Source organism: Cryptotermes secundus, unplaced genomic scaffold (assembly GCF_002891405.2).
Source record: "Cryptotermes secundus unplaced genomic scaffold, Csec_1.0 scaffold274, whole genome shotgun sequence".
Lineage (NCBI taxonomy): Eukaryota > Metazoa > Arthropoda > Insecta > Blattodea > Kalotermitidae > Cryptotermes > Cryptotermes secundus.
Window position 1 is genome coordinate 823843 of NW_019735463.1, and position 14342 is coordinate 838184.

At 39.3% G+C, this 14342-nt stretch overlaps 1 protein-coding gene across 2 annotated transcripts in view; it reads right to left on the reverse strand.

Annotated features, from left to right (window-relative positions):
- Window positions 1-1935, reverse strand: part of LOC111869299 (protein regulator of cytokinesis 1) — a 15218-nt gene extending 13283 nt beyond the window's left edge. The window contains exons 1-2 of one of the 2 annotated variants that reach the window (XM_023860704.2): window positions 1855-1935; window positions 1428-1560 (exon numbers count right to left, since the gene is read on the reverse strand). In XM_023860704.2, the coding sequence (XP_023716472.1) occupies window positions 1428-1454 (27 nt within the window). In that variant the 5' untranslated portion in view covers window positions 1455-1560; window positions 1855-1935. Of the gene's footprint in view, window positions 1-1427; window positions 1561-1707 lie in introns of both variants that reach the window. The other variant, XM_023860701.2, reaches the window with a different exon arrangement.
- Between the last annotated feature and the right edge of the window lie 12407 nt (window positions 1936-14342).

A 14342-nucleotide genomic window follows, 5' to 3' on the forward strand; every position in this document is an offset into this window, starting at 1 on the left:
GCCGACAGCTACTGCTCTCTGCATTCCAAGCCATTCATCTGCTCTGAAGATGGAGGCGCTACGTTCCTCCGAAACGTCGGCCAAAATGAAGAATACATGGTGCCTAAACCCAGAAGACAACTTTCTTCATTTACTGATTTATGTTCACATAATTTTGTACCATACTGGGATACCTAGAGTTTATCTAAGAAAGAAACCTGCACCCAATTACTAATTTCATACAGCAGGGATGTGCCACAGCTCAAGTGGTTAGTCGCTGGCTTCCCACCGTGGCAGCCCGGGTTCAATCCTGGGTATGGTCAAGTGGGATTTGTGATGGACAAAGTGGCACGGGGGCAGGTTTCTCCAAGTACTTTGGTTTCCCCTGTCAATCTTCATTCCACCAATTGCTCCACAATCACCCTCACCTATCATCTGGGGCTGGTACAATAGGTCAGAAGTGGCTCCAGTACAAGGGGCTTACTTCCACCCCATTAGCAATAAAAAAATTCATACAGCACTTTCTTCTAAGAACATATTTCATGGCATTCTCATGCTCAGTTTCAAAACATAAAATGCACTAGCATAAGTCTGACTTTTCACTCTTGATAAGTTTACCAGTAATCATAAATTATTTTCCTGTATGCATCTCAATAAAAAAAACACAAATACTTGATACAAATAAATAGTTAACTTGTCAGTGTTAAAATTCCAGTTGCTCTGGTTATTATTCAGCAAGAACCTCAGTAACCTGCAACTGTTTGTGAACGATATCAAACCAGAAAGGCTTATAGATCTTTAATAAGAATTGAAAGAATGTCACATTATATGCATACCGCTTAAAATTTAACTGTTCAGACAGTAGACCTTATAGTGTATATTTATACCTCAAGAAAGGGGCTATAAAGTATACTGCAGAGTTAAAACAACTGGAATCATGCAGAAATAGTTTTAGGCATCTAAAGATATTAACAGTATACTTGTTATACATTCAAGAAACAATCCTATTTGCAAAAGAAAGTTGTACCTGCACTGTAAATAAACAAGTACATACATGTAACACAAAAAATGACTATCACAGGTATGTACATAATTTAGAACTTTACAACAGTAAACCATCATAGCAGGTTATATCTTCAATAACAAATTGCCTAACATAAAACAAATAGGTAACAACATTCAGTTTAAAAAGGAACTGAAGAACTTACTTATTAATGGATACTATTAATCAGCAGGTTATCTCAATGAAGAATTCTCGAATATCAACTGCTGATAGCATATGCACAGAATAAGTTTATATTTATACTCATTACGGTATTTCAATAATGTTTAATATAGACTGACAATTCATATATCATTGTAATCTCATCTAGAGCATGAATAAAAAATTAATGAATGAATGCTCATCTCCTATAAAATACTGATTAATGGCTGGCTTATATTTATACCAACAGTTCTTGACGAACTTCATTCATGTTTTTACACTTTTCCTCCTTGCTGAGATTTTCTTCTTCCCAGCAGGAATGTAACTCCACAAATGCTCGTTCTACATCCCCAACAATTTCTTTCAGTGAAGGCAACCTGCAAATATAACACAATTGCACGAGTTCATATTCATGAAAGCCAAATTAATTTTCTGTAGCAAAAATCTTAAAACTATCACATGCTCAAAGTTCTTTTCTATATAATATTCACTCCAATTCTATGGGTTGCAACTGGAAAACATACCACGGACGTGACATTTTACTATAACTGAATGTTCCGAACATATCACGATGCTGTATGATATAATATCTCAAATTTCCCTTAACGTGTTATAAATAATGATTCGGGATCATATAAAATCACAGATTACCATATTCCACCAAACAATACCTTTCAAAACACCTATCAACGCACTATAGTACGCTACAGTATTATGAAAATAACGAACAGATTGTTGATTGGCCTGTGATACACGGAACACCAACTGTGTTGCAATCGAAAATAAACATTTAACCATGTAACTTATCATTTATTTTCATTTGTGAAAAATTCCTAAGCTTCAGTTTAAAGGTAACACGACGGTAATAATGCACATATCATGTTGCAACAAATGTCCATTCCAAACTTGCTTTGAAAGAACGTTATCCCCATCATTTTTATATCCCTACATAAATATGAAGTTGGCGATAACTTTCACTTCTTTTAGCCGCGAAGTACAATGAAAGTCAGTTAAATACAACTGATGGACGTACATGATAGATTTGTACGGACACAATCGTCGTTATAAAACAAGCAGTGAAGAAGAGGAGAGAATGTAATGTATTTAATTCAGTTCATATGGGTAATTTTGTTAATAAAGCTTGGGAAACTATTAGAGAGAATATAAAAATATTTGCCAAAGAGAGTCTAGCTTCTTATGAACTGAAGAAGCATAAGCCATGGTTCGATGAAGGATGCTCAGAATTATTAGATCAAAGAAAGCAGGCCAAATTGCAATGGTTACAGGATCCAAGCGAGTTAAATGTGGATAATCTGAACAATATAAGACGTGAAACCAGCAGGCATTTCAGGAACAAAAAGAGGGAATATCTGAAAGACAAAATTGATGAGCTTGCAATGAACGGTAAGAACAAGAACATTAGATACCTGTATAGAGGAACAAATGACTTTAAGATGGGTTACCAGCCTAGCAGTAACTTAGTGAAGGATGAGGATGGTGATCTGCTTGCAGATTCCCACAACATTTTGAATAGGTGGAGGAACTACTTCTTTCAGTTATTGCATGTACATAGGGTCAGTGCTGTTAGGCAGACAGAAATCCATAGAGCTGAGCTGTTAATACCTGATCCTAGCCCTTTTGAGGTTGAAAGAGCTATTGTAAAATTGAAACGGTATAAATCGCCAGGTAGTGATCAAATTCCGGCAGAACTTATTCAAGCACGAGGCAAAATATTACGTTCTAAGATCCACAATCTAATTACTTCTATTTGGCATAAGGATAAATTGCCTGATCAGTGGAAGGAGTCTATTATTGTACCAGTTCACAAGAAGGGTGATAAAATTGACTGTAGTAATTATAGAGGGATATCACTGCTATTTCGAAATAAGAAAACAGAAGGCTAATTGGATTGTTCATATCTTATGCAGTGACTGCCTTCTAAAAGAAGTTATTGAAGGAAAGATAGAGGGGCGGATAGAAGTGACCAGAAGAGGAGGAAGAAGATGTAAGAAGATGCTGGATGACCTTGGGGACAGAAGAGGATATTCTCATTTGAAAGAGAAAGCTCTAGGTCGCATTAAGTGGAGGAACTGTTTTGGAAGAGACTGTGGACCTGTTGTCTGACAGATTACTGATGAATGAATGAATGAATCATTGCTATCAACTTCATATACAATTTTGTCCAATATTCTTCTTTCAAGGTTAAGTCCATATATAGATGAAATTATTGGAGATCATCAGTGTGGGTTTTGATGTAACAGATCAACTACAGATCAGATCTTTTGCATTCGTCAGATATAGGAGAAAAAATTGAAGTACAGTACATCAGCTATTCATAGACTTCAAGAAAGCCTATGATTCAGTTAGGAGGGAAGTATTATACAATATTCTAATAGAGTTTGGGATACCCATGAAACTAGTTAGGTTGATTAAAATGTGTTTAAACGAAACGTATAATAAAGTCTGTGTAGGTAAACATTAGCCTGATAAATTTCCTATTCAGAATGGTCTAAAACAAGGAGATGCTTTATCGCCACTCCTTTTCAACTTTGCATTAGAATATGCCATTAGGAAGGTCCAGGGAAACCAGGTGGGACTAAAATTAAACAGGACACATCAGCTGTTGTTCTATGCCGATGATATGCATCTACTGGGTGATAATGTAGATACCATAAAGAAAAACACACAAATTTTAACTGACACAAGTAAAGATGTTGGTCTAGAAGTAAACAGAGAAAACTTCTTATATGTTACTGCCTCGTCACCAAAATGTAGGGAAAAATCATGACATAGAGGTAGGAAACAGATGTTTTGAAAAGGTGACACAGTTCAGATATTTGGGCACAACGATAACAGATTGAAACCTGATTCAGGAGGAAATTAAGAGGCGATTGAACTGGGGTGATGCTTGCTACCATTCAGTCCAGAACCTTTTGTCTTCTCGCCTGTTGTCCAAAAACATAAAAATTGGAATATACAAAACTATAATTTTGCCTGTGGTTCTATATGGGTGTGAAACTTGGTCTCTGACATTAAGGGAGGAACATAGACTGATAGTGTTGAGGAGAATATTTGGACCGAAGAGAGATCAAGTGACAGGAGGTTGGAGAAAACTGCATAATGAGGAGCTTCATAATTTGAGCTCTTCTCCAAGCATAATTAGAATGATGAAGTCAAGGAGGATGAGGTGGACAGGTCATGTAGCACGAATGGGGGAGACGAGGAATGTGTATAGGATATTGGTGGGAAAGCCAGAAGGAAAGAGATCACAGGGAAGACCAAGGCATAGGCGGGTGGATAATATTAGAATGGATCTTAGAGAGATAGGATGGGATGGTATGGATTGGATAGATCTGGCTCAGGATAGGGACCAATGGAGGGCTCTTGTAAACACGGTAATGAACCTTCGGGTTCCATGACATCCTGGGAAATCCTTGAGTAGCTGCAGAATTGGCGGCTCCTCCAGAAGGGCTCAGCTCCATGAGTAAGTAAGTAAGTAATATGGGCAATTTAAATAAAATTGTATTAGTTCAAGTTTTATAGTAAGTTGTTTTTAAATTATGTTTATTGATTCAAATCTTTTTAAATTTTTTACTTTATATTATTATTTATGTTAATCGATTAATGTAAGTGATTTTGATTACGTGACTCATGTAATTTTTTATACGTATCTGGACACATCTATTTTCAAAGAGACTATTTCCACATCGTAGGTTGATTACCTGTATGGATATATGGAAAATAAAGGAAATGAATGAATGAAATAAAATCTACCACTATTCTATTCTCAGACTATGAATAAACCATAGGATGGAGCGATATGTAGTAAATTATGGGATATTCTGACTGACTGTGGTGTCCTGGCAACACTGCCAAGAAGGGATAGAGCAGTCGGTATAGCGATGCGCTATGGGTTGGACGATCCCTGTTAGATTCCCGGCAGTGCAAGATTAATTTCTTTCTCACATATTTCCGACCGACTCTAGGGCCCAATCAGCGTCCTATTCAATGGATATCGGGGGCGCCTTTCCTGGGGGTAAAGTGGCAGAGGCTTGAAGCTGACCATTCACCTCAATCTAACACCGAGGTCAAGAAATGTGGAGCTATACCTCCACTCCCCCATATGTCTTATTGGCATCATGCTTAACAATTTAAGGCAAGGAACAATTTCAACATTACCTTTTTGTAATAAAGAACTACGATAAACAGAAGATTGGTCATTTATTAGTACCATTTCAAAATGCTATTAAAAGGCCTCAATCACTGCTGGTGTTTTTGTAAAAAAGATTTGAAAATTAAGAAAAGAAAGAATGAAAGCAAAATACAGATATGTTAGTCATTCATTTTAGGAAGCAAGGAAAATCCATTTAGCAAACACAATGGAAATCAATTTTAAGAGACATACAGAAGAATTAATAAAAGTTATAAATCTGCAGATTTCTGATCAAGAATTACAAGAAAAACCAACTTATGTTAATGGTAAAGAACAATGTCCATGGCTTATGCTAACCGTCTTAGGGTGTATACACTTTTTCACTTCCACTCTTCACTTCCACACTACATGTTTCATCACTAATGTGCCATCTTCAGGTGTCTTTATGCACGTTAAACTATTGTACTGCATGCCATGATGTCTTCATTCTAAAATGACTAAAATCTGTATTCGTCATATATGTCGATGAATTCTAAATAATAAAACTTTTCAGGATTCATCCTACCTCGCACTCAAACACGCGAATTACGCCAATCCTCTTTTATGTGAGCATTCTTCCTACATACATTTGTGTATCGTGTTCTGTGTTGTGTTTTGCTCCTGTTACTGCATGCGTTGTACTGCTGGATATGTGTGTGTGTGTGTGATGTTGCCAGACATGTAGCATGTGCAAATTAAAGGCATATCTTCCCCATTGATTTATTTGTCCTTTCTGTTTGAATGTGTTGGTTCCGTTCATATCGAATTAACTCGACCCCTAAATTAATTTTACAGGTTCATTCATTTACACGCTTCAAAATACTTTTAACAGATACATAAAACGGTATTTAGAACTGCACACAGCAACAGGACATGCACTGTATTTATGAATAAGATTCCTGGGTATGTTTGCTTGAAAAACGCTGGTCTAATGTTCATTCAAACTGCCTGCTTTGGTATGAAAGCAGTCCCACTCATTATTTTCATGTTGACATCTGATATTTCAGTATATTGTCTGCCAATTCAGTACTTTTCCTGTAGCAACATAACAAAGCGGTTTCCGTTTTAATGGGACTGTTACTAGGAGACTGCATTTTGAGGTCATTACATTAATACAACACTGAGGCTTAAAATGTTTGCTTTTGTTCTTTCCAAATTTTCATATACTGAAGGTAGAACGGGGTTACAGGGAGGCTGTGTCTGTTTATACGAATATCCATAAACTACTCAACAAATTCTGACCAAATGAGGCGCTGAGAATGCCCATAAAACTGGCATGATAAAAATTCTTTTCTTTTATATCATTCAAACATAGCTCCCATGTCACTTGAAGCTCATGTCAGACTCAATTGTATTACAAACTGCTCATTCAATAAAAATAAATGAAGTTCATAACGCATACGTCATAACTCTTTACAAATTTCATCGGAAACATTTTTCATATCATGTATACTTGAGACATACCCAGGGACAATAACATATGAGCCTGAATAGTGCCGTGGTTGCGCGCTGTGTTAGCGTTGCAGCTGATTTCTATTCGTGGTTAATGAACATCAAGGCAAATGTACGCAAAAACGTACGTTTGTTTCCGTGATGCATGAGAGTAAAAATCAGCATTGAGAGGGCCGGGTACAACGGAGGTGGCCGTGGTGGTGGTGAGGGGGGGGCTCAGCGCCGACTTCGCGAGATTAAGGGGGGAGGGCCTTCAGACAGCCAAAATCGAACTGAAAATATATTCATTATGTCAATACAATGAACCATCGCTAATCCGGATTAACTGGGGATAGCCAGATTAACCGATAATCCAAATTAATGAAGCAAAAGATAGCTCTAGAAGACAAAAAAACTTAGAAAACAAATAAATGGAAAATTTAATGACGTAGATAGTACTGTTGAAAATAAATAAAAAAAAATCATTGCAGAAATTTCTTCTTCTGCCAGAAGCTGATATCCAGGGTCTCCTTCATCCAGCTCAAGCCACTCTTGGATATTGTCTTATGTGTTTTCAGTTTCTCCAGCTGCCCTCAACACAGTCTAAAAGCCCTCTCGCTCTAATCTCCCTTGATCCTAAATCCAATGTGTCTTTTAAAGTACTATGTACTCAACTGTGAACAGATCTTTTCATTTTTCATATTTCGATCCGGATTATCCTACAGCCGGATTAACTGTAACCGGATTAGCGAGGGTTTACTGTATATAAGCTCAATCGTAAAAATAAAAAATAAAAGTAAATTTGAAGAAAGCAGTCTTCTGGGATTTGGCACCATGTATATGTGGTGTTAACCGACGTTTCGGAGGAACGTATCGCCTCCATCTTCAGGGTAGAAGGAAAAATATAAGAAATCCGCAAGCGAAGAGACCGTGANATTTGCCCCTGTGCTTAATTAATTACGACCTATGCCGTGAAGACATAAGGGGAAGTGGAAGTATGGCTCCACCATTCTTCATCAAAATATATCATAGGTTACCTCAAAGTTATCCAGGACCTTCTCATTTCCCCGAAATGTGTGATATTTAATTTCGCAGTTCTCACATTTGCCGCTCCCAGCTTTGCGTGTAGCAGCCTTATAGCTGATAAGAAAATGCGCACTTATGGGGTGTTTGGGGTTGGCGTAGGATGAAATAAGGGGGAATGAAGCATAATCGAGTAGGTGGTCCACATACTTAACTTACCCCTCGTAACCAGGAACGTTACGACACTACTGCTCAATGGGTTTCCGCTACCACTGTATTCACAGGAAGAAGAAGAAGAATCAAAAGTTATATTTCGTAATTTTATGCCTCTGCTGTTTCTACATTCGTTAACAATTCTGTGAAAATTCCGTCCTTCAGCTCATGACCTGTGATGAAACTGGTCGTTATATATTCGAAAATACCTATAGAATTTCGTGGGAAAAAAAATTAATATTAAATATAGCTTAAATTATTCTTAGAATAATTGAGTGTGGGAATGTAACCCTGACTGAATTGTCTCACAGTCGGAAAGCTGGTAAAGAATTCGTTGGCCCTTGGCCCTTAGGAATACAAATTGGCAATTCCATGGCGTGGTCTCTCTATGTGTAATATCAAAAATTGTTCATTACTGGGGAAGTTTGTCTTCTGGGATATACCGCTGTACAGTCTGTTGAAGGCCTCGAAGGAATGCATCCTGCTGTGTATAAATTTTCGTAATAGTTCCTGTCAAGCACAACAATACACCCATCGACTCACACAGTTTTATTGCGTATAACTGAGTTTAGGCAGTGACGCCGCACTCTGGACCAATACATTCAGTTATACACAATAAAACAATGTAAGGGAGTCGTTGGGTGAATTGTTCCATTTGAAGGCAACAGACATTTCGGAGAAACGTGTGAAAGCCAAAGAAGAACCAGCATGAAGTAGGTTGCAATCTCTGCTGAAGATAGAAACGACATGTTCCTTTGAAACATCGGTTGACTTTCAACGGACTACACAATGTTAGATCCCAGAAGATGAAACTCCTCATAGTCCCTGCTCTGACGTGAGAGTCTCAGATCCTCAGTTTCATTACTGGGATTATGCGAGGGGTCGTCGGAAGTTCCGCGAGAAGCTACCAGATTTTCCGCAGGCATATGCATTTGTAAAGTGGTTTTACTGACGTTATGTTTATGTTCCGAAGATATTCATATTCGGAAAGAATTCGGGGAACGTTTCCTTTCATTCAGCTCTGTATGGGGCAATCGGTAGCGTAGTTGGTTGAGGAAGCAGCAAGGTCGCAGGTTCGATTCCCGATGAGGTCTTTGGATCTTTTCAATTTAACTAATCCTTCCAGCCGCACTATGGCCTTGGAGTTGACTCAGCCTATAAAAGAAATGAGTACCAGGAATATTCCTGCGGGTAAAGGGCGGCCGTCGCGTAAGACTGACAACCTGACCGCCATCTGTGAGCTGACTGTCTTGTAAATGTAGGAGCCTCAACATCTCACAACCCTATGGGCCTCCACGGCCTGTTACAGGGATAGCTTTACCTTTACCCTCTGCTATTTAACATCGATTAAAATGTGTACGTAATATATTTGTATTTGTATATATTTGTGTGTACGTGTGTGCGACATATTCACCTGCTGTTTTGTATGGGCATGAAACACGGCCGCTAAATCAAGTATTAAGAGAAGAACATGTACTACAGGTGTTTGATAACATCGTGCAGAGGGGAATATTTAGACCTAAGAGACAAGAAGTAACAGGAAGGTGGGAAAATTTCATAATGAGGAGTTTCAAATCAATATTCACCAGATACTGCTGGATTATCAACTCAAGAATCAGATAGGCAGTGCATGCAGCATACGTGAGACGAATGAGAAACATACAGAAAATTATGCTCGCAGAAACTGAAGGGAAGTGTCTGTTAGATGGCTTAGGCGCAAATGAGAGTATAATATTAAAATGTATCTTAAATGAATAGGATGGAGAGTGTGAACTAGATTCGTGATAGGGGCCAGTGCAGGTGCGTCTGAACTCTGTATTAAACTTCCGGGTTCCATAGAAAGCGGAAGATTCCTCGATCAGCTGAGCGACTACTGGTTCTTTAAGAAAGACTCCGCTCCGTGGGGTTAGTTATGATTACTCTTATTTTGATTCTCATGTTTAGTTTTCAACTGTGATTTATATAAACGGATTATCCTATAAGTTTACTTTTCACATATCGCGGTGAAATTGTTACAGTCTATTTCCGAGTTAACGGGTGTGCTTCCAGAGAAGGAACAGTAAATCTACTCAGATTTTTTGTGAATTTGCGCAGCTTCCCAAGCGCTGAAGCGCGAATGGCATTTCTAAAGAAGCAACATGATCGATTCAGCAAAATTTCTGCCTTGCGTCCGCCATGTGAGGAACAAGAATTATTACGGACAGTAAATACGATTTACTAACTGCTTAAACAGCAACATGGTAGGCGGAAGGCCGTTAGTTTAAAGAAAAGGAACCAAAAAACCTGCCGGATATTCTGCAGAATGCGTGCACGTAGAAATGAAACCAGTTTTAATGAACCCTACTTTCTACGAACCTTACAGCAAAACTACTTTTTTATAACCAGACTCTGACACTGGAGCAAATTTGCCTTCTAAATCAGTGGTACTCGTTCTTCTCTGACTGATCGAAATAAGAGCCGTGGATTCGCCGAGGAACGGTATCCTGTCTGCCTCACATTATACAGAGTAGCAGTAACCTAAAAACCTGGTTATGGCTGACACGCCTAAAACACTTATTAAGGATGTAATAACCAATTTGGTGTTAAATCTGAGGCAACGTCATTGACACCCAGACTGAATATTCGCAACAAATGGCTTCCGTAAGTAAAGATAGTTATAACAGCTGCGAGACAGAACTGTCTTCTAGAAATCCGCTTCGTATTTCTGCGAAGTGAAACTATGAATCACAAATTTCTCGTTCTTTTTACAAGGCCGGACTGGGCCGGTATCCCCGTGGCCTTCCCAAAACAAAAATAGAATTCACAGACTTTATTCAGACATTTGATTCTCTAAGTTCGTGAAAAGTTAGTTTCAATATTTCGTTGTTATAAAAAATACAGACAAGACACAAAAAAATTGTCATAACCTAAATTTGTTGCTATTGACATAGGCAATTACATTTTGATGGCTCCGGGGCTCCCACAACTGCAAATCCGACTATATCACTTCACCCACCCCCACCCCTCGCCTACCGATCATAAATAAATGCAGTCAGTGGAAGCTAGTAACAGGCCGTTGAGGCTCACAGATGGCGGTGAGGTTGTCAGCCTTACGCGCCGGCCGGCCGTCTTTACCCCCAGAAAGATTCCTGGTACTCATTTCTGTTAGAGGCTGAGTCTACCCCAGAGCCATAGTGCGTCTGGAAGAATTAGGTCAGTGGAGAAATCCAGTGACCTCATCGAGAATCGAACCCTCGACCTTCTGTCTTGTAGCTTAGTGCCTCAATCAACTACGCTTTCGCGTAGCATGTCTAATCATATTCAGGAAAAATTATTTAGTTGCTGGAAGGAAAAAAAGTTTTATTTAAGAAGAAAATTATTCAGCGTTCATAAAAAATATAATAAAGTACAATGCTAAGTAGACGTGGCAAGATTAAGCCACTGGACTGGAAGCGGTTTGTGGGCTGCTGCTGAGAAACGCTATACTAGATAACACATAATCACTGTCGCTCTGCTAGAGCAGGTATAGAGTCATGTACCTTTCATAACATCTGAAACAACATCTCTTAAATTATAGGTTTATGCTTTCCTGTACAACTACCATTACGTTTCGGAGAAAGCAGCGCATGTAAGGAATGCACAAAGAGCAGCAAGTAGGTCGTTTGCGCTCTTCCAAATACAGCTCAGGTAGACCAAAAAGCAACATACGAAATGCATACTTCTGACGTGTATCGGGACGTACTTCTGAAGAACAGTCTGCCATAGCAGGGTTTTCTTGGTTTTCCCGTCTCTTCAGGCATATGTTTACATAGAGCCTTCAAACTGGATAAGACCGGCTCCCAATTCTTCCCACCTTACCGCTCACAGTTATCGTATCATCTCGTACTAAGATATGCCTTGTGAACACGATAATGAACCTTCGGGTTGCACAAAAGGCGTGGAATTTCTTGACTAGCCAAGCAACTACTCGCCTCTCGAAGAAGGCCCTGGTCGGTGGAGGAAGTTAAGATATATGTACGAGTGCAATATGGGCACTACATAGCGTACATACATACATACATATATATATAACAGGCCTACTTTCAGAAACCGAGCATTTTGGTCGAGTGGTTCGCATTCAAATATTGTCCCGGAGTCCGGCTATCCTGACTGAGGGCTTTCATGGTTTTCCTGAGTACCCCTAGGCAAATACCAGGATAGTATTTTAAATAATACCATGCAGGTTTTCTTCCACGCGCTTTCCAATACATTGCCATAAACTCTAGTGATTCGGCGCCATGAAACCTGAGCAACTGAAAGCGTCGTTAAACTAGACATAAGCTCACAAATAAGTAATTCCACACTGTAATTTGTAGGTGAATTTCGAAAAAGAATTTCATAACCTCTTTTCCCTGTTTTCCCATGTCCGTCCTCTGCCTATCCGTAAGAAACCTCACTCTAGTTATGGACCGATTTATACAAAGCTCGGTATAGTCATTCTATATACTCGTACAAAGTTCGGTCTAGCCTTCTTGATTTTTTCTATATCTTCTGAGTTATTTAAAATGTTTCCCTTAATTTTATAATATGGCATTTTTCTTATACAAGTATTATTTTTCTTCTGTCTTTTAGGCATAGTGTTTTCGCTAATTTCAGAAGACGGCACTTCCGTTATATGTATAAGTATTATTGCTCCGTGGCCTTTAGTCCACAAGCGAACTGTACCGACCCAGCGACCGCCCCTTGTCGGCGAAGTTAGCGCCAAATTTTGCGGATAGATGTTGTCGCATGGTCAGCACAACGGATCCTCAAAGCCGTTAATCTCGGTATTCTACCCCTGATATAAGTATTATTACCGTGTATGTAGATTCAGAACTTAAGTACTTAAGGCAGTTGCTGGGAATATCAATTGGAGCTGAAGTTGGTTTTTTTTCGCACATTCTCCTGCTTTTCGGAGCCACGACATGTTTACGGTGATGTAATTTATTATTATTATGATCGTTTGGCAGGAGTTCCGGGCTGACACATCATATATGTATATAGTTGAAGAATAGTTGTCAGACTCGAACAGTATTATCGATAACAAGAACAATGGAAACAAAAAAAAAATCCAGGATTTACTAATGCGAAGTTTGTAGATATGCATTTCGTGTAGAGCCCTTGCAGTGGAAATTCTCTCCTTGCATTGAGAGAATATCAGCATAGATATCCGTATCGGAAACATCACCGATGTTTGTTTGAAACGGTGCTCCGTAATCTGAAAGAAACACACTTCCGTGCCGCATGCATGCCTTTGCTGTGGAAGTAGAGATGCATGCGGTGAGAAGGATAATTCGATGTCGTACACGATAACCCATCAACCAGAACTCGTGACGTTGTTTATGTAACAGGACTTTCTGTAGGTGCAGCATGACGTTATCTGAGTATGAATCAATCGTATCCTCCCTCAAGTACAAGTGTTGCAGCCAGGGAACAAAGATATCTGCGTCCACTTCACGCGAATGGCTTTACATGCAGTTGATAAAGTTATCAAATAGGCCAAGCATCAACTTAAATAAGTTAACATCGAGAATGGAAAATAGAACTGGTGGCATAAATTCAGTTTACATAATACAGGTTTTTTAGTCATTTATTTGCTTGTGGGGGGACGAACAAACACTTCAATCAGAGTATCCGGTTCAAATGCTGAAAAACAAGACCTGCAGCCACAAAATGGCAGCCAGCATAGCACTGGTTACTGCTCGTGTCTCATTTGTTTCTCCTGTCGTCCTTGACTTGACGAACTCTGTTTCAATGTTGACAGAGCCAAGATAGCGCACTCGGGGTAATGACTGGCTACGGGTTCGACGACCGAGGGGTCGGAGTTCGAGTTCCGACAGGGACAAGAATTTCCTCTTCTCCGTGTCGTCCAGATCGGCTCTGGGGCCCATCAAGCCTTCTATCCAATGGGTACCGGGGGTAAAGCGGCTGGAGCATGAAGCTGACAACTTACCTCCAACTAGTGCCGAGGTCAAGAAAACGTGGTTCTACACATGCACTCCCTTATACACCTCCATGGCTTAGTGTTTAATTAGTTAAGCACAGGGACAACTTTAACTTTACCTTAATTCAATGTTGACTTCGAATTTATGAAGGCATGAAGATATGTTTACAATAGAACATGTATATGTATCTAACGTCCATCTTTTATTTCAACCCCCATTCCTTTCGCACTCTTGTCGCATTCAGATACCGTGCACATAACAACAATTAGAAGAGGGTCTCTAAAGATATGTACATGCGCCAGGGCTCCAGAATTCCCGAATCTGGCACTCTCTCAGCCTCTTCAGCGCGATAGTAGCT